The 25,975-nt window shown below is 36.4% G+C and overlaps 3 protein-coding genes across 3 annotated transcripts; all 3 read right to left on the bottom strand.

Annotated features, from left to right (window-relative positions):
* Nucleotides 1-5,068: 5,068 nt before the first annotated feature.
* cldnk (claudin k) lies at nt 5,069-8,660 on the bottom strand. Its single transcript, XM_030141971.1, has 2 exons — nt 7,020-8,660; nt 5,069-6,153 (listed from the first exon to the last, which is right to left on the bottom strand). The coding sequence occupies exon 2, from the start codon at nt 5,965-5,967 to the stop codon at nt 5,320-5,322; it is 648 nt and encodes a 215-aa protein (XP_029997831.1). The 5' UTR covers nt 5,968-6,153; nt 7,020-8,660; the 3' UTR covers nt 5,069-5,319.
* A 536-nt stretch (nt 8,661-9,196) lies between these two features.
* btr02 (bloodthirsty-related gene family, member 2) lies at nt 9,197-18,622 on the bottom strand. The gene is made up of 7 exons (XM_030140311.1): nt 18,190-18,622; nt 15,290-15,561; nt 12,502-12,579; nt 12,176-12,424; nt 11,948-12,095; nt 11,826-11,852; nt 9,197-9,760 (listed from the first exon to the last, which is right to left on the bottom strand). The coding sequence occupies exons 2-7, from the start codon at nt 15,557-15,559 to the stop codon at nt 9,216-9,218; spliced, it is 1,317 nt and encodes a 438-aa protein (XP_029996171.1). The 5' UTR covers nt 15,560-15,561; nt 18,190-18,622; the 3' UTR covers nt 9,197-9,215.
* A 2,285-nt stretch (nt 18,623-20,907) lies between these two features.
* On the bottom strand, nt 20,908-23,945 carry LOC115424345 (GTPase IMAP family member 9). Its single transcript, XM_030141550.1, has 2 exons — nt 23,836-23,945; nt 20,908-21,980 (listed from the first exon to the last, which is right to left on the bottom strand). Exons 1-2 carry the CDS (start codon nt 23,852-23,854, stop codon nt 20,956-20,958), a joined length of 1,044 nt encoding a protein of 347 aa, XP_029997410.1. The 5' UTR covers nt 23,855-23,945; the 3' UTR covers nt 20,908-20,955.
* Between the last annotated feature and the right edge of the window lie 2,030 nt (nt 23,946-25,975).

The following is a 25,975-nucleotide window of genomic DNA, read 5'->3' as shown; positions in this document are numbered from 1 at the left end:
TTCCCACTTCCGCTTTACGTACGGCAACAAGGAGGAGTTTATGCCCCTAGTGGCCGAACGTCGCAATTACAACTGAGGACTGTGTGTTATGTAGGCAGAAAAAAACACTATGGAAGTAAATCTGTCTCATCAGATTTTGAATTATAAAAGCTATTGAATTTCTAGCACTGAAGTTTTTTGCACTGAAATTAAGTATCTGAATTTTTTTTGCACTGAAAATAAGTATCTGAATTTTTGTATCTGATTTTTTTTTTTTTTTTGCACTGAAATTAAGTATCTGAATATTTAGGAACTAAAGCAGGGCTGTCAAATTCAATTTAATCAAGTTCCACATTCAGACTAATATGATCTAAAGTGGGCTGGACTATGGAAGGAAATCTGTCTTATTAGATTTTGAACTATAAAAGCCACTGAATTTTTTGCACTGAAATTAAGTATCTGAATTTTTTTTGTCTCTGAATTCAACTATGTTTGTAAATTTAGAATACAAAAAAAATTCAGATACTTAATTTCGGTGCAAAAAAATTCAGATACTAAATTTCAATGCAAAAAAAATTCAGATACAGAAATTCAGATACTTAATTTCAGTGCAAAAAAAAAATCAGATTCTTCCTTTCAGTGCAAAAAAAAAAAAAGAAAATCAGATACTTAATTTCAGTGGGGAAAAAAATCAGATACAAAAATTCAGATACTTAATTTCAGTGCAAAAAAAATTCAGATACTTAATTTCAGTGCAAAAAAATAAATAAATTCAGATACAAAAATTCAGATACTTAATTTCAGCGCAAAAAAATTCAGATACTTAATTTCAGTGCAAAAAAAAAAATTCAGATACTAAATTTCAGTGCAAAAAAAATTCAGATACAAAAATTCAGATACTTAATTTCAGTGCAAAAAAAAATTCAGATTCTTCATTTCAGGGCAAAAAAAAAAAAAAAAAATCAGATACTTAATTTCAGTGGGGAAAAAAATCAGATACAAAAATTCAGATACTTAATTTCAGTGCAAAAAAATTCAGATACTAAATTTCAGTGCAAAAAAAATCAGATACTTAATTTCAGTGCAAAAAAATAAATAAATTCAAATGCAAAAATTCAGATACTTCATTTCAGTGCAAAAAAATTCAGATACTTAATTTCAGTGCAAAAAAAAAAAAAAAATTCAGATTCTTAATTTCAGTGCAAAAAAAAATTAAGATACTTAATTTCAGTGCAAAAAAAAAAAATTCAGATACTTGATTTCAGCGCAAAAAAAGTCAGTGCTAGAAATTCAGTGGCTTTTATAATTCAAAATCTGATGAGACAGATTGACTTCCATAAAACACGTGTAACTTAAAATACTGCTGGGGTTTCCACACTTTTTACAGTTCAAAACTCCAAAAAATTGATTTGATTTATTTATTTATTTATTTAGAACATGCAAAGAAAAAAATAAAAATAAAACGAAACAAAATAAACAAAATAAAACATTTAAATGGACAGAATCTATCTTCAGCACATTTGAGTCTGAATACTGCATGATCAAAAAGGAGTAGGAAGAAGTATAAACTTATTTAACCTGTTTAACCCTGACCATATTTTCAGGGGAAAAACGCCTAAAAAGACATACCCAAAGTAAATGAAGAATTACTTCACAATAATAAGGTTCATATGGATGTTCTTGGTGTCTGTGGACATTTACAGACCTCACAGAATCTATTCCCATTGTCTAAAATATTGTATCTATTACTATGCCTGAGTAAACTGTAACAAACTAAAAGAGAAATTAGAATTTTTTATCCTCGCCTGTTTTTTTCTTCGGCTGGATTGATGATGATATGCATAAATTAATTGTTTGTGTTGGAGATTTTTAATAGCGTATATTTCACCCCACAAAGATTAAAAATCATGTTTGAACATTAAAGTTTGCACTAAAATACACTTTTGATGTACTTTTATTAACATTAGGGTCTAAACTTTGAGCAAAAGTTGAAAAAAACATCCACTGTCCTGATTTATTATATTTTTATAGTAGATGAATATTAATATTTTTTAGCCCGAATATAATTTTTTAGCCCTATCGGCCCGCTAAAGGAGTTTTAAACATTATTTTTTGTATTTATGAGGCTTATTAACATGAGGTCTATGATACATTATATACAATACACAGATATACTGACAGTAAATGTAAGTAGCTTGATCAAGTGAATGTGTCCCAGTTTATGCTTCTATATTTAACCCTAATATTTAAACTTTTAGCCGCTGAAGATGGAAAGATTTTGATTTTAGATGTTTTTCATGCTTATAAGTGTGACTCTAAGTGGTTATATCAAACCAGTGTACAAATATTTACAAGCTAACAAGTGTAGTCTTCTCACTTAATGTTTTCACCATTATACTTACCCATCGTTTGTACAGTAGAGGAGCACAGACTGTCTTACTGTATTCATGGCATTACTCTCCAAACGCTGCTATAGGCCTACTTAGGTCATGCATGAGTCACTACCTGGCACTTGGAATACTGTGCCCATTGTTACTGTGGGGCTGTAATGCTTCATAAAGTGGCATTGTGTTGGTTTGTTCTCTGCTGCTACTCACAAAAATGTAAACAAATGCTGATGAGGCTAATGCTGTTGTCATTATAAGCAAATAGAAACTTTAGTAATTCAACACCTTGGTATCAGAGGTGTCAAAAGTATTCACATTCATTACTCAGGCAGAAGTAAAGATACTAGGGTTTAAAAAGCTTTTTACTCAAGTAAAAGTGTAAAAGTACTGGTTTCAAATCTATTCAAAGTATAAAAGTAAATGTAAGGGGGAAAAAAATACCATTAGGACTAAATCTTAGATGGCGTGCACTACCCCACGTCCCCATAAAACATGTTTCTAAAGGCCATAATAACTATAATGTTATATTAAAATGTTAATGTTGAAAAATTTGGGATGCCCTAGTCTACTTGTTTCAGCCGCATATATGCCCACTGAAAATAAATGCATTTTAGTCCAATGCAAATGTATTAAAAAACCATATATGTGTACTACTGAGCTTTAACATGTGAAGATGTAGTCGAAAATAAGTATTGGAATGGCGCAAAAAGTCAGGTGTGATAATAGGGTGTCGGAATGGTATATGTTTATACTTCTCATCCAATCTCAATTAAATTCACTCTATCCGCCTAGTTTTTTTTTTTTTTTATTTGAACGATGACACACCAGAATGAAAACAGGAGTAACAAGACTATTTTTTAAAATATAAGAAGTAGAAAGTGCAGATAATTGCGTGAAAATCTAAGTAGAAGTAAAAAGTCGGCTGAAAAATAATAACTCCACTAAAGTATAGATAACCAAAATTTCTACTTAAGTAACATAAAGTATTTGTACTTTCTTACTTGACACTTCTGCTTGGTAAGTATGTAATTTACAGACATTCGGCTTGTGAGAAAAACACTGGTATTAGAAAACACTGCTGTGTCAGGGCTTTAAACCCTTCAATGAATGATCTTGATCTGATAGTTTTGAACAATGTCTTATGAATAAAGATCGTGTTTTCCACTGATGGAAATGTTATCCATTTCAGTGCATTCCCCTCCATTGTGGCTTGGACAAAGAGTAGGAGGTGCATTGAGATCAGCTGTCGTAAGAGGAGCAGCAGCGTACTGTACCTACTGACAGCCTCAGGAAAACCAGGATCTGTGTGTTTTTAAATACAGATTATGTGTGTCCCTGGTACAGAGCAGCAAAGATAATGAAGAGGAGGTTAGATTGAGGACAGAACACACACATACTCTAAATTCAGTGTGGATGTATGCACACACACACACGCACACAGGCACAAGCAATGTACACACACCACCATTGTTCTATTGTTCTTTTCCGCTCAGCATACGTAAATGAGCCAAACAACAGTTTCCCTTTTAAAATTACTACTTACACTGTAAAAAATGACTGTAGAATTAACACCAAAAAGTTGTAAAACTGCAACATAAAAAAACCTGTAAGTGACAATACAATGCAAAGTTGTTTATTTGAAAAGATTTTAGTGTTAACGATTAAATCAAATATAGCTGTAGTTCCCACAGGAAGAGTATGTGAACAAAACCAGATTTGTATGTAGAAATTATGGATTTCTATGTATATCTGTATAAATTGCAAGACCATAATGTTGAAATAACAGCGTATTTTCTTTTTTTTTTTTTCTTTTTTTTAAAAAAGTTATAAAAAAATAGTAAACATTTAACAATGCAACATTTTAAACTTGTAAATTAATGGGTTGGTAGAGTTGGTAGAGCGGCTTGTCCAATAACCAAAGGGTTGGTGGTTCGAATCCTGGCTCCAACTGTCCATATGTCAAAGTGTCCATGGAAGACACTGAACCTTAATCTGGTTCCAGTTGGACCTGGTGGTTTTGGAAAGTGCTTTGGACACAGTGAAGGTGTATAAAATGTTCTAAATAAGTGCAGTCCATTTACCATTTAAATCCAATGTTAAATCTACATGTTTAAAATGTTAAATCCACACGTTACTCCGTAAATACAGGGGTTGGACAAAATAATGGAAACACCTTCACCTCAAGATGATAATGCCCCAATCCATACAGCTAGAATTGTTAAAGAATGGCATGAGGAACATTCTAATGAAGTTGAGCATCTCGTATGGCCGGCACAGTCCCCAGACCTCAACATTATTGAGCATTTATGGTCAGTTTTAGAGATTCAAGTAAGACGTCGATTTCCACCGCCATCGTCTTTAAAAGAATTGGAGGGTATTCTAACTGAAGAATGGCTTAAAATTCCTTTGGAAACAATTCACAAGTTGTATGAATCAATACCTCGGAGAACTGAGGCTGTAACTGCCGCAAAAGGTGGACCTACACCATATATAATTATATTTTGTTGATGTTTTAAGGTGTTTCCATTATTTTGTCCAACCCCTGTATGTTTACAGTTGGATGTGTTTTTACAGTATTGTTCTGGTAACCACAGCTGCCAGTTTTTTTCTGTAAAAACAACAGGATTTTTTTTTTACAGTGTAGGAAATGTATACAGTACAGAGCAGATCAAAAGTTAAAAATGTGAACAAACACATGAAGATTTTAAGGACAAAAAACCTTTATTGTCTTTTACAACGACAGACAGAGCTAAAGGGTTATGGGTGGATAGAATGTATGTCATAATGAAATGAGTTCATTTTTCCCTAAACAGCCTCCTGCGGCTTTTCAAAGAAAAAAATAAACTGGAATAACATTAAATATAAAATAATTACAAGGAGCAAAATTGAGAAAAGAAAAAAACAGGTTTGTCATTTTTGGGGGGACTTCAGGTTTTTCAGGTATGGTTTGAACTCAGACATAACCTTTGACTTGTGTGGCAGGTGCTCTGCGAGGACTACTTTCTCCACTGCTGAAGGTGGGAGATCCCGGGATACCAGGGGGACTCGACCCAGCATAGAGCAGAGATCCCCCGATGAGGAGCAAAGCTGCTGCCCCCCAGCCGATGTAAAGGGCAGGGCCGAGCTCACGTTTGTGGGGAGCCGCCACATGTGGGTCGTAGAAATCCCTGATGATGGAGTGGGCAGTCCAGCAGACGGGCACAAGGTAAAGGAACCCTGCGATAGCGAAGAGGGCGCCGGAAATGCGAGCGATACGGGCTTTAACACTGTTTACACCAATACACTTAGTGCACTTGACCCCCAGGACCCCCAGAGCCAGAGCCAGGCCACAGAGCAGGATGGAGAAGACGGTGAGGCCGCGGGCCGCCTGCATGTCGCTGGGCAGGGCCAGTAAACTGTCGTACACCTTACACTGGATCTGACCGGTGCTCTGCACAATGCAATTCATCCAAAGGCCTTCCCAAATGATCTGAGCTGTCACTATGTTGTTACCGATGAAGGCAGTGACTCGCCACAGAGGGATGGCACACACTACCAACCCACCCACCCAGCCCACTATGGACAGGATAAGGCCTAGCAGCTGCATACCCGTGGTTGCCATGGCAATAGGTGTTTTTTTTTTTCACTCAGATGGATTTGTCTTGGGTTTTTAAGTGTCTCTTTGTGTTGAACAGCGCCTGCTTAGTCCTGCAAGATGAGTGACAGTCTTGAGTTCTGGAAAAATCCACTGGTGGAACCTCAGTGTTCAGGTGATGATCGCTTCAGCTTGGATCAAAGGGCAGGTATCCTGAAATTCAGAAGAAAAACAAGCGGTTTACTCGATCTGCCGTTTATACTTCCAGCATTAGCATGGCATCAGAACAATTATGAAGCATATGTTTATCATAAATATTTGAAAACAGACTGGGAGGCCCATGTTTAGTGGATTCCAGTAAGAACCACAGAGAATAGCGTTCTTTGACACAGCTGTGGGTGTCGAGCTACGCCTTGCCGGGTGAGTGGATTATCTCAGAAAAACATGAGGAGACTCTGAACACAAGCAGCTTTCATGAAGGCTCGTAGAGTGGGCCAGGAGGACCTGTGTCCTCACAGCTCTCAGTACCCACTGTGTGGATTCTGTGAATCAAACCCTCAACATCAGTCCAGGGGTTCAGACAGATACACGCAGAGGGAATAAATTGTACCTTATGATTGGACCAAATAAGTGTGTTATTCGAAAGGCTCCACCTGAGAGGGCCATTAGATTAGATAACAGGACATCTACAGCCTGTTATGCAAGTAGGCAGATAACAATGAATCTTCTAAAGCAGAATTATTATTTTGACAAGAAAGCGTTCTCCTGTTTTGTGGAAAGATGCTGTGAGTGAAATTGGAGAAATAAATGGTGTTTCCTAGTTCATTTTCCTCGTAACAGGTCAACAGGCCTCACTTTGAAAACATGTGTCTCATCTTTGGTCCAACTAATGAATAAAATACAAACCCAGCAATGACTGATAACTCTCCCAGGATGCTTTCAAACACTTAAACTTTATAAAAAGGAATACATCAACAATTAGGCACAAAGTGTTAACAACACAAGAGTACAAAAAGTGTTTAAGTTGGACTTTTTTTAAGGATTCTCACCAGAGCACTGACATTATCCCAGATATTTACCTTAACAGACGTGTGTTGGCTCTTACTGCCTCCTTGGCTGTGGTCCTGAGGTTGAGGTGGTCTGCAGGTGTTTTTCTCGTGGGGATCAATCGTAGATGCCTTGAGAGGTGAACGGCGGCCCTGAGCGTTTCAGTTCAGTCCACAGTGAGGCTGAGGAACGGAGCTGAGAGGTCAGCTGTGGAGAGGGTCTGTCTGCTTCGACACCCAGGACCGGACTGGGGATTGGAGATGGGGCTGCCCTCCGAGATGCCAGTGCAAGTCTGTGTGGCAGTGGGCAGAAGCATGCGCTTGTGTGCACGACCGTGTCAGTGTGTGAATGCGTGAATGTGTTTGAGTGTGTCTCCCAGTGCCTGGTGTATGAACACAATGCCCTGCTGTTCCGCATCACCCTCCCTCCCTGCTCCTTGTCAACCTCTGTCCCAACCCTACAGCCCCTAACACCCATCCAACTCAGCAACCCATTTTCTCCTCTTTTCCAACTTTGTTTCACTTGTTCATTTATGAGAGCCTTCTCTTTTCTTCTACCCTCCTCTTTCTTTTTCAATCTGTTTATGGGTTTCATTGAAGTTTTCAAGTGTACGGAGTCAGTCCTTTGGATTGTGAGTTTCTTATGTTGTATTGTGTTCACCGTCTGCCAGGGAAATATAGAAATAAGTGTGAAAATATGTGGTTCTTATAGCTTATTTTACAGATTTCAAGTTAATAAATATATTGGACATATTTGATACATACATTTTCACACACAGCCTGGCCAAAAAAGAAGTTGCACATGCAATATTTATTAAATGACCGCACTCAGTTTATTCAATTAAAAAAATTTACATCCCACCCATCCCCTCTTTCCTCTGGTGTTCCTCAAGGCTCTGTTCTTGGGCCCCTTCTATTTATCATCTATGTCATCCCCCTTGGTCAGATATTTCACAAGTACAATATTCATTTCTATTGTTATGCGGATGACACCCAGCTCTACCTGTACACCAAACCCAATTCCATCCTTCCACCCACTTCATTTTAATTGCGTTTCATTTATTTTAACAACTTTGTACGGTGACCTTGAGTGTCCTGAAAGGTGCCTATAAATAAAATGTATTATTATTATTATTTTTAATAAATATGTATGCAATATATATTAAAGAAATGAGAGGCTACTTGCTGCAGTTACAGTTAAATAAACAGCCTGGGAAAAAAATAAATAACTGCCTGAATTTAACTAAGTAACAGTTAGTAATGCAGTGGTTAATAACGTTTCAGTTATAACAAGTTATTTAACTCTAACCGATGCAGTAAGTGTCCACTCATGTCTTTAATGTCAAAAAAAAATTGGACAATGCCAGGATTAATCGGAATCATCAGGTTTGGGACAGAATGGTTCAGAGAGAATGAGACATCATTTACACATATGGATTAGCCTCCATGTGATGAAGACTCAATGTAGCGGTCCAATTCTTCATCATCAAAAATCAAAAATTTATGCAAATATGGATGGAAAATACATTATGAACCTAAATGTGATGCTACAGTTGCAGGAAAAAATATTAGACCATAATTTTTAATGAATTCTGAATGTGTATGGAGCATGGAAGTCTCATAACTTTTATAATATTTATGTATTTATAAGGTGGAGGCTTTAAAACAAGCCATTTTAGGCTTTCTGCCTCTTCCTGCACCTTTACTGTTTTATTATGTCTTTGATCAATGTTATGTATGTGCCAAATAAATCAATATATACATAAATCAAGTCATCAGAAACAATGATTATACAATCCAGTACGAACTCCTGTGTGTATCATGTGACTAAAACAGACAGAAAATAAAATATGGAATGCCTGAAAGCACTGTTTTTGTCAGAACAATGCCATAGATATTGATGGAAGAACTGAAGTGATTTTGGTTATTATCAAGAAAACATGGAAAATGGATAGATATCAGCTCTGAAATTAAACTAATATGAACTATTTTTGTTGGTATCACTATATTTGTCCAAGCAAATGTACCTTTAATTGTACCAGGCATTAAAACGAACAAGAAACTGAAAAAAACAAGGGGGGTCTAATAATTTTTTCCATGACTGTATGTAAGCATTATGTGGCAAAATAGATGTCACAGTGAATGTCTCCTGTCACCAAAACCAAAGGTGGTGCAGTCAAATATTGTATGTGCGACTTTTTTTTTGTATGTTGGGGGTGTAATAGACCCTTAGATACTACAAAAACTAGAGGAGATAATAAGAGGAGCTGCATTTTTGCCACCATGAAGCCGACCAGGACTAAAAAACGGATGAAGTCTGTCAGTGAAGTTATCTGTAAAGGTGTGAATGTGAGCTCCAGACTCCACACAGTAGAAGGACACCCTGCCTTCTGTGTAGTCCAGGAAGACCCCCACCCTCTTGGGTTTCTGTTCTAGAGCCAGCGGTGTGACAGGAGAGCTGTTGGCTATGTACTGACCTCCAGCTCTGAGGCTTAAAGTCCAAAAACCGTTGGCGGGACACACAGTAAACTTGCCCTTCCTGTTTATGGACTGTCTGACCACACCCAGGTTCCACTCCATCTTGTCTCCGACCTCCACCTCCCAGTAGCATCTGCCATTGCTGAAGTTTTCTTTGGCAAGCACGTTCGCCACTCGGTCGAACCTCTTGGGGTTATCCGGGACCTCCTGAAGCTTGTCTGTGTGTCTCACCTGTTTTCTATCATCTGACACAGACAGGAAGGGGTGGGCTGTCTTAGCGCTGAGACTGATATCCACTAAAACAGGAACAGACATAAAAGATAGTAAAACACAGACCGGGGTCATTTTACTGCACAGTGACTACAGCAGAGGCGATTTCTCACAGACTGCAAGGGAAACCTGGCTTCCCTTAAAATTACAAAAACACTGGTCTACAATTTTTTAGAAATGATTTGCTTCAGAGATTAAATGTGCTAAATGTTACGTATTTTAATAACATTAATTGGAAAATAAATGACAAAAGTGCCGGTTTGCTGATGTTTTCAAGGTATATGATTAAGTGTTATTACACATATATATTGGTTTATGTACATTTATATAATAGTTTTATAAATCTTCCACTAAATAGAACCTGTAAAGTGAATGTATTCTAATGTGCAGACAGTGTTTTGAAGTAGATCTTGTAGCTCTGAGACAAATATTCCTTTTGAGTCAAACCCATTCTCCTGTTAATTCTTGAGTTTCACATTTTGACCCAAGGCTGTATCTTGGAAAGTTCAGCCAACCAGCATTTTTGACTTGATTTTTCTTTATCAGTGACTCTCATGTGGTAAAATTTCATTACTTTTATTCTGGAAGCATTTTCCTTGTAGACCAGTGAAATTAAATGGTCAAATATGTATGGTTGTGTTGACATGTGTTAGAACACATTCATCTCACAGACGAGTTCGTTCAGAATCAGCTTTATCACAAATCAACAGACTCGAAATTGTTCACTTCTCATTCATTCCCGTTGCGCTGTTTTCTCATACGATCTATGGTCAATGCATTTGCTCGTAGACGCTCAGCGTCCATGCACTTCAATGGGACTGAGTGGAACAGTTTTTTTTCATTGCCTCAAAACTGGACAGTAATTGGATAAATGCCACGATGTTGTCCCGCCCCCGGACACTTGGCGTCTCTGGGGGTGAATGGAGCTGTGGGCGGAGCTCGGCTGGGCTGGACGCTGAGCTTCCACATGCTGATTGGGGGATCGATCAAAAGGCTGAATCCCGTTTGATTGACAGCTATTTTGAGATCTCCTCCTTCACTGACACAGTTCAGTTTAATACCTTCACGCATTCTGCTGTGAAATCGAGAGAGAAACCTACGAAATTACTTGTTCATTTCTTGCACCGTAAATAAAACACACTCACTGTACTTCCTTGAGTCAATCTAATATAATTTCAATGTTTTCTTGTTTACTTGGTACGATAAGGTCACTGACCATTTTCTTAAAAAGGAACGGAGGGACGAACTTATGTTTAAATAACTTGACTTTTTTTTTTTTTTTTATGTAAGCCGACAATGACTTTCCCCTCTCTGAAAGACAAGCAGCCGCCACTGGTTCAGACAGCGGGTCTTATGCCGCATTTCCACTACATGGAACCGGCTCGACTCGAGTCCTATACCAGGTCCTATTCCTTGGGATTGTTTCCATTACAGGATACTACCGACTTTACAGTACCTGGATGTCATAGGGGTGAGGCGCATTACTTCCGTGTCGTCTGCTCAGAGAGTTGCTGATAAACTTGTTTGTTGTCTCGTCAAGCTCATGCTGAATTTTTCCATCGGCCAATCTCCTCGGACCATGGTGTAGTTTTGCGGGCTGTCATCATGTGGATTAACCTATACTGCTATATTTACTATAAACTTCTGCATCTGTTCTTTGTAAAATGGCGGGTCACAGAGACAACTCTCTGACCAATCAGTGGTCTGCAGTGTTTACACGTCACATTTTAGTATCTGGTCCCCAGTCTTGGAACCTCGGCGGATCAATAAATGACAGTGGATGAAGACACTTGGTTTATGTTCAGTTAATGATGTATTTCACTGAAAAAGTCACTCTTTCTGAATTTTTCTGTCTTTCAACATAATAACCTTTGAATTTTCTCTGAGTTTTTATGAACATCTACATGATCAGCGAATTTAAAAAAGGGAAAAACACATGATTTACACTGAAAAATGCAAAATACAGAGGGTAATATTATAATAAATGGTGGAAAATCACTTAAGAAAGGTGAAATAGAGAGAAAAATTCATTTGGGAACGGCCACAAAAGTAGCACTGGGTCTTTATGGGTTAAATTAGGTTTTGTCTTACCTGTGTATTTCTCTATTCTTTTCAGTTCTGTCAAATTAGAAACACAACAATAAAGAAATTAATCTCATCTCTCAAGTGTAGATTTAGTGTTTTTTTGTGTGTGTGTAAACTGTATCACTGACCAGATTTGGAGAGCCTGTTGACTTCTGCCTTTATCTTCTCCATCACATCTGACAGTGCTCTTCTGGTTACCCCGATACAAGGGTCCGTTTCTATGGTAACCCTGGACCAGTCTTTCATCTCAGCGGGGCTCACAGTGGAAATTATGTTCTATGCAACAGTATGACAGTTTCAGTAGCTGGTATTAGTGTTTTATCATCATAATGAGGGTAAAATATGAACTTTCTTACCAATGTAACCTGCTTTGCGTCTTCACTTTGATCACCGTTTGCTGGAATCAGAGGCTCGGTTTCTGTCGTCTCCTTCCTCAGCTCCTGGATCTCCTGCTCAAGCTCTTTAACGAGTCTTTCTACTTTCTTCTCCTCTTCTCTCTGTCTCTCTTCGATTGCTGAAATAACCGCCCTGTGGCTCTTCTCCATGGCACTTACGAGGGCAGAGAAGATTTTTTGGCTCTCCCGAACCTCTCTGAGGTAAGAGTTCTGAGTGGAAATCATGATCATTATCATTTGATCATGCGTATTCAATGTTATTAGTTTTATAGAGGCTTTCAACGAACCTTTTGGAGCTCCAGGGAGTTTTTTAACCTCTCTATCTTCTGCAGTCTCTCCTGAACCATTTGCTCAACATCTATAACCTGCACAAAGTTTTATAGTTAAGTTAAAATCATAAAGTTAACATCGCACATTAACCCATAAAGACCCAAACAGCCACTGGCAACCAAAGCCATCTACGAAGAGTAGAATAGAATAGAATAGAATAGAATAGTTTATCTAAAGTTAATCTAAACTGTTCAATACCTGTTCATCCACTAATTCTATCAATACATGTAAATAAATGCAGTTTTCATCTTTTCATGGTCATCAAATATGAACCATGTGGATGTTCAGAGACTCCATAATTACCATGGAAACACTGCCATCTTCTACAACATTGATTCACCAGCAAAACCCATGGAGTTGGATTAACGACAGTGGATGGACACACTTGGTTTATGTTCAGTTATGGATAAATTTGCCGATGAAATCACTTTTTTTCTTCTGTTTTCTGTATTTATGATGTAATAACCCTCAACTTTAATTTGAGCTTTTATGAACATCTATATGATAAGTAAATTAAATATAAGAAAATACCAGATATTCACCTAAAAAAGCAAAATAAAGTGGATAATATTAAAGTATATAATATTATCCATATCATATATAAAATTCTACTTCTCACCTTCAAGGCCATAAACCACCTCGCCCCTCAGTACCTCAGTAACCTCCTCCACATGAACATTCCCACCCACAGTCTCAGGTCATCTTCATCTGTCCAACTCACCCTCCCACCTGCCCACTTGACTACCATGGGGTCCAGAGCTTTCAGCCGCTCAGCCCCCCACCTCTGGAATGCCCTTCTGCAACACATAAAAAACTCTGATTCTATTACCACCTTCAAATCCCAGCTTAAGACTTATTTATTCAGACAGGCCTACTCAATTCCATAATTTCACTTTTATCTACTGCCATTTTATGTACCTATGTGTTTTATATATGTATATGTGTAATTTTAATTGTGTTTTATTTATTTTTAACAACTTTTTACGGTGACCTTGAGTGTCCTGAAAGGCGCCTATAAATAAAATGTATTATTATCATTATTATTATTAAATGCTGATAATGGTGATGTGGAACAGATTCAACATGGAGTTAAAGCAATGTCCAAGCATGAAACAATTTAAAAGGAGGTACAAAGACACCATTTTTCAGAGGTACATGGATGAGGGAAGTATTGGGTATCACTGGGGGTTATAAGTATTGTGTATGTGTGTGTGTGTGTGTGTGTGTGTGTGTATACGTATATACAGTACATATGTATATATATATATATATATATATATATATATACAGTACAGGCCAAAAGTTTGGACACACCTTCTCATTCTTCGCATTTTCTTTATTTTCACGACTATTTACATTGTAGATTCTCACTGAAGGCATCAAAAGGCGTCTTTGTGCGACGCAGAAAAGGTGAACGGATGGATGCTACATGCCTGGTTCCTACCGTGAAGCATGGAGGGGGAGGTGTGATGGTGTGGGGGTGCTTTGCTGGTGACGCTGTTGGGGATTTATTCAAGATTGAAGGCAACCTGAATCAGCATGGCTACCACAGCATCCTGAAGTGACATGCCATTCCATCCGGTTTGCGTTTAGTTGGACCATCATTTATGTTTCAACAGGACAATGACCCCAAACACACCTCCAGGCTGTGTGAGGGATATTTGACCAAGAAGGAGAGTGATGGAGTGCTGCGCCAGATGACCTGGCCTCCACAGTCACCGGACCTGAACCCAATTGAGATGGTTTGGGGTGAGCTGGACCGCAGAGTGAAGGCAAAAGGGCCAACAAGTGCTAAGCATCTCTGGGAACTTCTTCAAGACTGTTAGGAAACCATTTCAGGTGACTACCTCTTGAAGCTCATCCAGAGAATGCCAAGAGTGTGCAAAACAGTCATCAGAGCTAAGGGTGGCTACTTTGAAGAAACTAGAATATAAGCTATGTTTTCAGTTATTTCACACTTTTTTGTTAAGTACATAATTCCACATGTGTTCATTCATAGTTTTGATGCCTTCAGTGAGAATCTACAATGTAAATAGTCATGAAAATAAAGAAAATGTGAAGAATGAGAAGGTGTGTCCAAACTTTTGGCCTGTACTGTATATATATATATATATATATACACACACACACACACACACACACACACACACACACATACATACATACATATATGTGTGTGTGTGTGTGTGTGTGTGTGCGTGTGTGTGTGTGTGTGTGTGTGTGTGTGTATGTATGTATGTATGTATGTGTATATGTGTGTATGTATGTATATGTATATGTATATATCTGTGTATGAATATGTATTTACATATATGTGTTATTGTGTTATGTGTTTATGTCAATCATATTATATTTGTTCATAATAATATCAAGTCAGAAACCAAATTATTTAATAATAAGTATCAGGTATATTATGGTATATCGTATAGATCTGCTTAGACTAGGCAGGTTATTACTGTTATTAACTATTTAAGGAGAAGGGGTGGGAGTTTATAAGTTATGCTTCTTCTCACTTCTTTTCAAATATGTATTAAACGTCTTATGTTTAAGTGTTTTGTTTATTTATTTTCTTCTGTTTTGATATTCATATTCGAAATAAATACATCAATAAATCAAATCAGTCAATCAATAAAACACTTAAGAAAGGTTAAATAGAGAGAACAAATCCTTTGGGAACTGCCACAAAACTAACACTGGGTCTTTATGGGTTAAATGACTAAATGACTGCCAAAAGATATAAAATACCGGCTCCTCCTCAGGTGTTTTCTGTGGTCGATTCTTCCTGTAATTGTCTGAGACGTCTGCCAGGATGCGGTTGATGCTGAGGTCAGGCCTGTCGGTAAATACCCTCTTACAGTGGGGACAGTATCGGGACTGATGTCGAGACCAGTAGTGGGAGAGACAGGACAAGCAGAAGCTGTGTCCACATGGTATGGTCACCGGGTTAGTGAAGATGTCTCTGCACAGGGAGCACAAAAAGTGCTTCTCAGGGAGGAGACTGATGGTAGACGCCATATCTGGAAAAACAAATGACGTGACAATGTAATCATACTATGTAAAGTTTCTCTGTGGTATTTAAAGTATAGGTGTGCACTTGGAATGGAGTGGTGCGTTTGAATGGGAAATAAAGTTAGACATAGAAATCACAACCCTTTATCGGGCAAGTGACTATTTTTGGTAACTGGTGAGGCATTAAGACATAGAGACCAAAACACCCACTGTCGACACAAACCATCTAACTGTTTAATACTTGTTGATCCACTAATCCTATCAATACATGTAAATAATTGGTGTAAAATACAGTTTTTTCATCTTTTCGCGGTCATCAGATATGACCCATTTGGTCCATTTGGCTACGTAGTTACCGTGGAAACACTGTCATCTTCTACAACACTGATTCATCAGTAAAACCCATGGAGCTGGATCAATGACAGTGGATGGAGATGCTTGTTTTTATGCTCACTTATTGATATATTTGCTGAAGCAGTCACTTTTTCTTCAGTTTTCTCTGTTTTGATATAATAACCCTTGCATTAACTCTGGGCTTTTAGAAACATCTAAATTAAATATAGGAAATTAAATATGAGAAAATGCATAATTTACAGTAAAAATGCCAAATATAGAGGATAATATTATGATAAATGGTGATAAATCACTTAAGAAAGGTTAAATTGAGAGAAAAATTCATTTGGGAACTGCCACAAAAGTTGCACTGGATCTTTATGGATTAAAATGCATAAAAATAGAGATAGAATAATTTAATTGGTCATCTTCTACAACCTTGATTCACTAGTAAAACCCATACAGTTTGATCAGTGACAGTGGATGGAAACACTTGTTTTTACATTCAACTAGCAATGTCTTTGCTGTAAAACTCACTTTTTCTTAGTTTTTCCCTGTTTTAATATAATTAACTCCAAATTTACTCTGAGTTTTCATGAACATCTACATGATCTGTGAATTAAATAAAGGAAAATACATGATTTACACCAAAAAATGCAAAATACACAGGATAATATTATGAAAAAATGTGGTGATAAATCAGTTTAAAAAGGTAGAAATAGAGAAAAAATAATTTGGGAACTGCCACAAAAGTAGCAATGGGTCTTTATGGATTAATCTGAGGTCATGTGTGGTCTCCAGGGTCTGCAAGGTCCACCTCTGCATGAACAGTGAGTGTACCTGCTTTGTTAGGTACCATGAAGTAATGGTACTAATGTAAGGAATGATGTTCAAACGGAGAATGTGGATGTGGACAGGGGTCTGGATCAGCACTTACAGTCATGGAAAAAATTATTAGACCATCAAAAGTCATCAAAAACAATGGTTATGCAATCCAGTACTAACTCCTGTGTGTATCATGTGACTAAACAGACAGAAAAGAAAACATGGAATGTCTAAAAGCACTATTTTTGTCAGAACAATACCATAGATGTAAGACCTGAAGTGATTTTGGTTATTATCAAGAAAATCATGAAAAATGGATAGATATCAGCTCTGAAATTAAACTACTATGAACTATTTTTGTTGGTATCATTATATTGGTCCAAAAAAATGTACCTTTAGTTGTACCAGGCATTAAAATGAAGAAGAAATTGAAGAAAACAAGGGTGGTCTAATAATTTTTTCCATAACTTTGTGGTTGTAATGTTCTAAAAGTGATGTTTCTTTAACCTTACATTTACTTTTCTTCTTTTTTATTTTATTTTTTTTTTGCTGTTTATGGGTAACAAACCAAATATAGTAACTTCACTGACCTTGATTTGCTACATTTTTTTAATTTCGCAGAAGTAATAAAGTCTTGTTCTGTCCTCCAATAATCTTATAAAATTATAAGATAAAATTATCCTCCTACAGTTCACATTTTGAATTTCAGACTATTTCTATGAGTGAACAATAAAGGGTTGAGAAATGTTCGGATAATAACATTAAAAAGGGCTGATAAAGCAATTTATTTTTTAATCGATAGAGTGTTTTATTTGCTTTTTGGGAGTAACCAGATAGATCTGATTTGTTTTGGGTGGATGGGTGAAAACAAATATTTAACCAGGGCAGACAATGGCGACTGGGCACTTAGAGACAAACACAGAGGATAAAACAAATATTTCCCATTCCAGCTCTGCAGCATTCATACTCATGACGGAGTACATCATGTACTTGAACAGATTCCACTGAATGTTACATCACATATTCACAAAAGACAGGATATAGTTTTTAATCTGCACTGAAGTAACATTCATGTTCTTGTCACAGGGGTTCAGAACGAAGCCGAACCCTGTTTTATGTTATTGTTTGTCTTTGATAACTGAGTTAAAAAGAATTTCTTTGTGATCAGGATGGACTTAGTGTAGAGGATGTAATAGAAAATATGCAGTCAAACAGGTAGCAGGTAGTTTGGTATGTCATTATCAGAGAGCTGAAACACAACGCATACAGTAGCTATGCAAATCTTCAAGTTGTTTTCAAGTTAATTCCTGATTTTCTCCTGAAGATCTGACCTGACATTCACGTCATAAGTAAATTTGATTATGTAACATCTTCATTAATCATTAATAGGAATGACTTCTGTCTGGTTTCATGGTCAGAAAAGAGCCATTGTAGAAAAACTGAAACAACAATCAAAGTTAAGAGGGAAATATTCTTACCTCACCCTGGCTTCAGTGTCAGTCCTGCTCTACTTCTGTTCACAGTTTGATAAAAATAACAAAAAAACAACACAGATCCTCTAATGGTAAACAGGTAACAGGTGCACTAAGCCGTGTGTTGTCTAGGAAAGAGGGCATTACTTTTGACAATGGTTCTCTCCCTGTAAAGACTCCACCCTAAATGTTATCTGAGCTACACGTTAACTAGCCAGCGGCAACACCAGGAAATGTTAAAGACAGGAAATAATAGAGTGGAAGAACCTACAAAACCACTGAAACCAGCCAGTTCCCACATTCTGTCAAAATCAAAACCACATTTATTAACAATAAGGTCATTTACAGTTTAGGATGGGATTAGATTTTCACCTCCTCCTCGTCTTTATGTCATAATCAGAGGCTTATTAACCCATAAAAACCCAGCACTACTTTTGTTTCAGTTCTGAAATTAAAACTTCTCTATATCTAACCTTTAAGTCATTCATCACCATTTATTAGAATATTATCCTCTGTATTTTGCATTTTTTGGTGTAAATCATATATTTTCCTATATTTGATTGACAGATCATGTAGATCACAGGTGTCAAACATGCGGCCCATGGGCCAAATCCAGCCCGCCAAAGGGTCCAATCCTGCCCACAGGATGAATTTGTGAAATGCAAAAATTACACTCAAGATATTAACAGTCAATCCTTTGACTTTAGGGTCCAAATAAAGCCCTACTTTAGTCTCAGGTGGGTTAGATTAGTAAAATACTACCACAGAAACCTACAAATAATGACAATTCCTAATGTTTCCACTTTGTTTTAGTATAAAAAAAGTGAAATTACATGAAAATGAGCAGAATTGAACTGATTTAGAAAAAAAGAGTCCCAAAACATAACCTACAGGACCAATATTCAAATCCTTGTTGTTGTTCAGTGTGTTCAAGTTCATAGTTCAAGTTCAACATCCTAAATCTCTTATTGATGTACATTCTGAGCGCCTTATTTCGTAAAAATCTGTCAAAATTTAATTCCTGTCTTTTCTGTTATTCCACCCTATTTTGACCCTAAAACACACAGTAAAACAAAACCACACTGTAAAAAAAAATCTGTAATTTAACAGAATTTTCATTGTTTATTTTACAGATTTTTCCTGTATTTTTAAGATACAGGAAAATATCAATGAAATGACAAAAACAGACTGTGATTTTACATGTCAAATGGAAAATAACATGAAAAAACTGTAACTGTGAGTAACCATAAAATTTCCATTTTTTAAAAGAATTTTTTTCTTTTTTCACAGAAAAATACAGTTAAAATACATTTACAAATGTATCGTAATTTCACAAATATTTCTTTTCTATTTATGAGATTAAACTGTTAATTTAAAGTTTAATACTATAAAAATAAATAAATAAATAAAACGAGATAAAATTACTGACAATTAACCATAAAAAAAGTATTTGTTCTGTAAGTTTAACAAGACTTGTTTGTTAATTGACAAATATCTTGCATAATTATGGGCGGTTTCACAACAAAAATGTTGAATAAATGTATTTTTGTGAATGTATAACATGTATAAGCACTGATAAACTGTCCAAATACAGTTTTTATCAGTGGATTGTACAACTGAGTCTCATTGAAAATCATTTATGTATATTTATAGATAATTTGATTGTTTTAATACATGAAAATATTCCTTATTAAACATTAAAAAGTCAGAAAAATATTCAAAATCTCATGTAAAGTTATTGCAAAAAAATTTATTTTAATTATGGAAAATTACCGTATTTTTATGAGATGGTTATTTTCCGTAATTTAACAGTATTTTTTTTTCGCACCCCTGCTGCCAGAATATTACAGTTTTTTTTATTTATTTATTTTTTTACAGTGCACTGAAGAAAAGGAACACAAACACATACTCACAGCAGCTTTTATGACACTGAAACACACACAAAATCACAGCAAAAATAACATCTCAGGGGTTAAAGGGTTAAACCAGGGATGTCAAACTCATGTTAGTTCAGGGGCTACATACAGCCCAAAATGACCTGCAGTGGGCCAGATGATTAAAATAACGACAAAATAATACATAAATCATATCAATTCCAAAATTTGGATGTCTAATTTCTATGTTTTAGAGTGAAAAAAATATGATTATATTATAAAAATTTCAACATCTACAAACTATCCTTTAAAAGAATATGGAAAAACATGAACAAACCATGACCAAAATGAAATTTATTAAGAAAAAAAGTGCAATTTTAACAATTTATGCCATTATTTGGCCTCAGCTTCTCATTTTTACATGTTCATTACAACGTGCAGATCACAGTGGCTCTACAAATGTACAAAACATTCAATAACAGACAGAATATTGGTAGAATTACTCTTAAACCTCTTAATACATTTCAGGTTGTTCATATTTTTTTCAGGTTTTTCACATTTTTTGTAAAAGGCTAGTCTGTAAATGTAAATATTTTTGTGTAATTTTACTTTTTTTACACTAAAACAAAGAAAAAAATATGTGGTTTTCGTTATTTACACTTTATTATGATAGTATTTTGCTGGTCTGACCCACTTCTGATGGAAATGAACTAAATTTATTTTGACATCCTTGATTGTTAATATCTTCAGTGTAATTTTTGTATTTCACTAATTCATCCCGCGGGCCGGATTGGACCCTTTGGCGGGCCGGTTTTGGCCCCTGGGCCGCATGTTTGACACCCCTGGGTTAAACAGAATGTGATAATGGTTAATGGTTAATGGATAATGGTTCTTTACGTCAAAAACGAGGAGCTGCGAAGAAGCGGTTGATGAATATTGAGTTGAAGTTGAGTCTGGAGGGCGGGGCCACTCTGTTCTCCATGTGCTTTATCGCCACCTGGGCGGTTCCTCCAGCTGACCCTCCAACCGCCCCGCCTATGATCCCGTAAAGCACCATCCCCCCTGGTCCCTCTATAGACCCAAACAGCGCCCCCATGACCGCTCCTACGACCAAACCCGTCCCCAGACCCCGGGCCAAGGACGTCCTGAGCCAACTGTTGTCCATCTGGGCTTTGGTTCTGATCTCCGCTGCGATGCTAGCCGTGTACGTGTCCTTCTGATTGCGTAGCTCCTCCGCGATGTACTGCTTCTCCAGCTCCATCCACGCTTTCTCCATCTCCGCCGATCTCTGCTTCCTAATCCTCTTCTCCTCTTTCTTCACGCTCTCCTCTGCTTTCTGGAAGGTTCTGCTGGAGAAGAACCCCCCTCCCAAAGACGCCACCATGCGTTCGATCTTCTGCAGCAGCTCTCGGTCTCGGCTTCGGTCTCTCCAGTTCTTGCTAAAAACGTGAAAGCGTCCATTGAACTTTTCGATCAGTTCCCTCAAGTACCATTCAGTTTTCCTGACCCTGTCCTCCACCCCGGATCCTTCCAGATTTCCCTCAAAGGCCAGCAGGACCATGCAGTGTCTCATACAATGTCTTCCGAAGCGTTTCTTCATCAGTTTAGGGGTTGAGATATCATTCAAGGAGATGTTCTCTATATCAAATGCTACAAGAAACGCATGTGGACCGGGGATACACAAGCACTTGGACCTCCTCAGCTCCATCTTCCTCTTGGCTTTAGATATATCCTTTTCATAAATGTTCGGTGCGTTGATCACAGCCACTCGTCTACCGGCAAGATCCCCCATGTTTCTCCTGGTGCTGGAGATTCTGGCCGTATCCTTCGGAAACTCCTCCCGTCCAAGTATGGCGTTGGTTAGATGGAACTGAGAAGGTCCACTGCTGCCGACCACCATGAGTCTCAATTCAGTGGCAGAACCTGGAATAAAACAGAAGCTTGATTTAGTTGTTGAATGAAAAGTACAGGTATCTACTCACACCTAAAATATGATTCTAGAAAGGAATTGCCTTTATTGTCATTGTGTGTACAATGAAATTAGGAACCACAGATTCATAGTTTTATCCAAATAACCCATAAAGACCCAGTGCTACTTTTGTGTCAGTTCGTTTTAACTTTTCTTAAGTGATTTATCACCGTTTATTCTAATATTATCCTCTCTATTTTGCATTTCTAAGTGAAAATCAAGTAGTTTGATAACACTTTATTTGAAGGTCTAGTTTATAATGCATTAAGCACACATTCATAAGACATTATAATGCATTTATAATGCATTATAAAAGTCATTACAACAGTTTATGATTATCTGATCTTGTATTTGTGCACTGATTTATTTGTTTGTCACATTACACTTTGGATGTGGGCTGATGTCTGTGGTAAGCTGCGACTGAATTGCCCACATGGAGTAAATAAAGTTTTCTGAATCTGAATCTAATGACCCAGTAATACCTATAAAGCACAACATCTCAGGTTTCAGAAACCACTGGAATTTTTCCAATTGCACGAACGGTGAAAGCGTTACAGCTATCCAAACTGAATAAACACAGGGTGTGTCACCGGTGACACGTCAGGTTTTAACCCTTTCATGCATGAATTATGAGACCCTTAATCAAGATTTTTTTTTTTTTTTTTTTCCTGACTGCTTTTATTCCTCTTTAGGCATGAAAAAAACAAAGAAAATTTTCTTATGAGCTTATTTTTCAGGGAGCTGCAAAAATATCCACTCAGCTGGACACCATACATTTAATTTTTGAAGCAAAGAAACACATATTTGCTGATATATTGTGTGAAAACTTTGAAATAAAAACATTTTTAATGCTTATTATAGGTCATTCATTTCTCAGACAGGGGTAGTTGTTTGTTTACTTGCTTTACTAGTTTGTCTGATAAATTAAATTACCTACAATAATTATATGTGGAAGACAGTATGAACCTGTACCAGACATTTTTAATTCTACTAATCTGAAGTTTTCTTACATTTCAACATGCTAATACCAGTCATTACTCACTTCATGGAGATAATATGCAAAAAAAAAAAAAAAAAAAACTGACAACTTTAACCCTCCGATATCTGAGTGCGCCTTTTAGGCACACTTTCCACTTCGTGTTAAAAAACTTCATATTATTTTTCACAATTTAAATAAGGTTAGAATTCAAAAGTTGTTCATTTTTGCATGATCTTTAACCCTTTCATGCATAAATTATGAGAACCTTAATCAAAATTTTTCCCTGAGTGTTTTTATTCCTCTTTAGGCATGAAAAAAACAATGCAATTGAAAATTTTCTTCTGAAAAATAAAAAAATAAATAAATAAATAAATAAAAAAAATATATATTTTTTTAAACACATAAAAAAAAATAATGAAAAAAAAATTCTTATGAACCTATTTTTCATGAAGTTGCAAAAATGTTCACTTAGCCGGACACCACACGTTTAATTTTTGACGCACAGAAACATGTATTTACTGATAAATTGTGTGAAAACTATGGGGAGGGCTTGTGATTCTGGGGGTTTATGCTCAGGAGAGATCTACACAATGTTACCAATTCATGTCAGAAAAGATATGTAGTGTCTTAAAACTTTAATAAAGATATGTGTTAAAAAAAAAAACAAAAAAAAAACAACAACAACAACGAAAAGAACAACAAAATCCATGAATATACAAGAGAACAGCTGTAGAATAGCTGTCCACTGTAGTGACCAGTATGCATGAAAGGGTTAAAGAGTTAAAGCACAAAAAAAAAAAAGACAAAAGTGACAAAATCAGTACGCTTACCTTTCTTTCTCTTTTCCATTTGGCAGATTTACACTTCAGATTCCCTTTTCTCATGCAGAAAATAAGTCGAGCTCTCATCAGTGTCAGTTGAGCTGTAATGAAAACACAAGCCTCTGTCTGTACTGCACTGCCGATTAGACAAATGTGCACCAGATTTAATATTAAGTGGAAAATGTCCTCAGGCTGACAAAGAGCACAGTCACATTTATTGACATCTCTACTACAAAAACTTTCATTTATTGATTTTTCTTTTTAGTGAATAAATAAGTGTCATTTTGCAGGCTACAGGGTGGGGAAGCAAAATTTACAATGAACATTTAGTTGTTTTTTCTCAGCAGGCACTACGTCAATTGTTTTGAAACCAAACATATATTGATGTCATAATCATACCTAACACTATTATCCATACCTTTTCAGAAACTTTTGCCCATATGAGTAATCAGGAAAGCAAACGCCAAAGAGTGTGTGATTTGCTGAATGCACTCGTCACACCAAAGGAGATTTCAAAAATAGTTGGAGTGTCCATAAAGACTGTTTATAATGGAAAGAAGAGAATGACTATGAGCAAAACTATTACGAAAAAGTCTGGAAGATACTATTAAAGAAGAATGGGAGAAGTTGTCACCTGAATATTTGAGGAACACGAGAAAGTCTGGAAGTGGAGGAAGCAACAAAAAACGCACCACAGCTTTTATTAAAGCTCTCAAATCCAAAATCCTAAAGGATCCAACCAAATCCATGAGAAAAATGGCAACTGAACTTGAGGTAGACAACAAGACCGTTAGAAATGCAGTAAAATATGATTTGAAGTTAAAATCTTACACAAGAACACCAAAACACTTGTTGACAACAGCAACAAATCCAACTTTAGCAACTTTGGGGAATCATGTTTATGTCCGCCTTCTAGCCCAGATCTAAACCCTCTGGATTCTGCTATTTGGGGCATTTTAGAACATGCTACCAATAGAACATCACACAGCAATGTCGACTTTCTTAAAGATACTATTAAAGAAGAACGGGAGAAGTTGTCACCTGAATATTTGAGGAACACTTGCACAAGTTTCAGGAAGTGTGTGAAGGCAGTTATTGAGAAAGAAGGAGGACACATAGAATTAAAACATTTTCTATTATGTACATTTTCTTGTGGCAAATAAATTCTCATGACTTTCAATGAACTAATTGGTCATACACTGTCTTTCAATCCCTGCCTCAAAATATTGTAAATTTTGCTTCCCCACCCTGTATATCATGAGGCCATGACTTGTATTGTTTACACAAGTCTATACATCTATATAACAGTAGCGATATATTTAGATAGAACGGCCAATTTATAGAATAAGAGTACATTTCCTCATCTGCTCAACACTACTTGATATTCTGTGCTCCTGCTGCTGAGAATTAAACATTAAAAGTGACAAATATTTTTTAGAAAAAGAAGTGAAATAAGACACACCATTAAATCAAAATGAGCAAAACAAGCACTAAATCAACAAAATAAATGACATAAATTACAAAGTAGTGAACTAAATGACCCAAGGTGAAGCAAATATGGAACAAAATGAGCAAAATAATAAATAAAATGGACAAAAATGAGCAAAATAATTCATTAAATCAACAAATGCAAGCAAAATTGAACAAAATAACTCATGCATTCAACAGACATGATGAATAAAGTGACTGACAATGAGCCAAAACAAGCAAAATTTTTAGTATAATGAATAAAATATTGCTGTGATTAACCCTTTCATGCATAGTGCTCACTACAGTGGACAGTTATTCTCCAGCTGTTCTCTTGTATGTTCATGGATTTTGTTGTTTTAGTTCCATATCAGCCGACACAATAGACGCTTCTGCACCATCCCATACACTGCAATTGAAAGCATTACTGTAACTTTGCTGTTCTTGATAAACCTGATCTAACATGTTCAAGTGTAAATCAAGTCCTTCTTATTGTTATTAGACTGTAATTAACAACAATTTTTTTTTTTTTTTTTTTTTGGCATATTATGTCCTTGAAGTGAGTAATGACTAGTATTAGAGTAGGGTAAAGTTAAGTAAAGTTAAGGATATTTCTCTTTTTTTTTTTTTTTTTTGGCAATATTTTTTGTGATTTTTGCCATTTGCCAAACTATGTCTGGTC

This window comes from Sphaeramia orbicularis, chromosome 8 (assembly GCF_902148855.1).
Source record: "Sphaeramia orbicularis chromosome 8, fSphaOr1.1, whole genome shotgun sequence".
NCBI classification, from domain to species: domain Eukaryota; kingdom Metazoa; phylum Chordata; class Actinopteri; order Kurtiformes; family Apogonidae; genus Sphaeramia; species Sphaeramia orbicularis.
The sequence above is the reverse complement of the archived record's forward strand: the minus strand, read 5'-3'. Positions and strand labels throughout refer to the sequence as shown.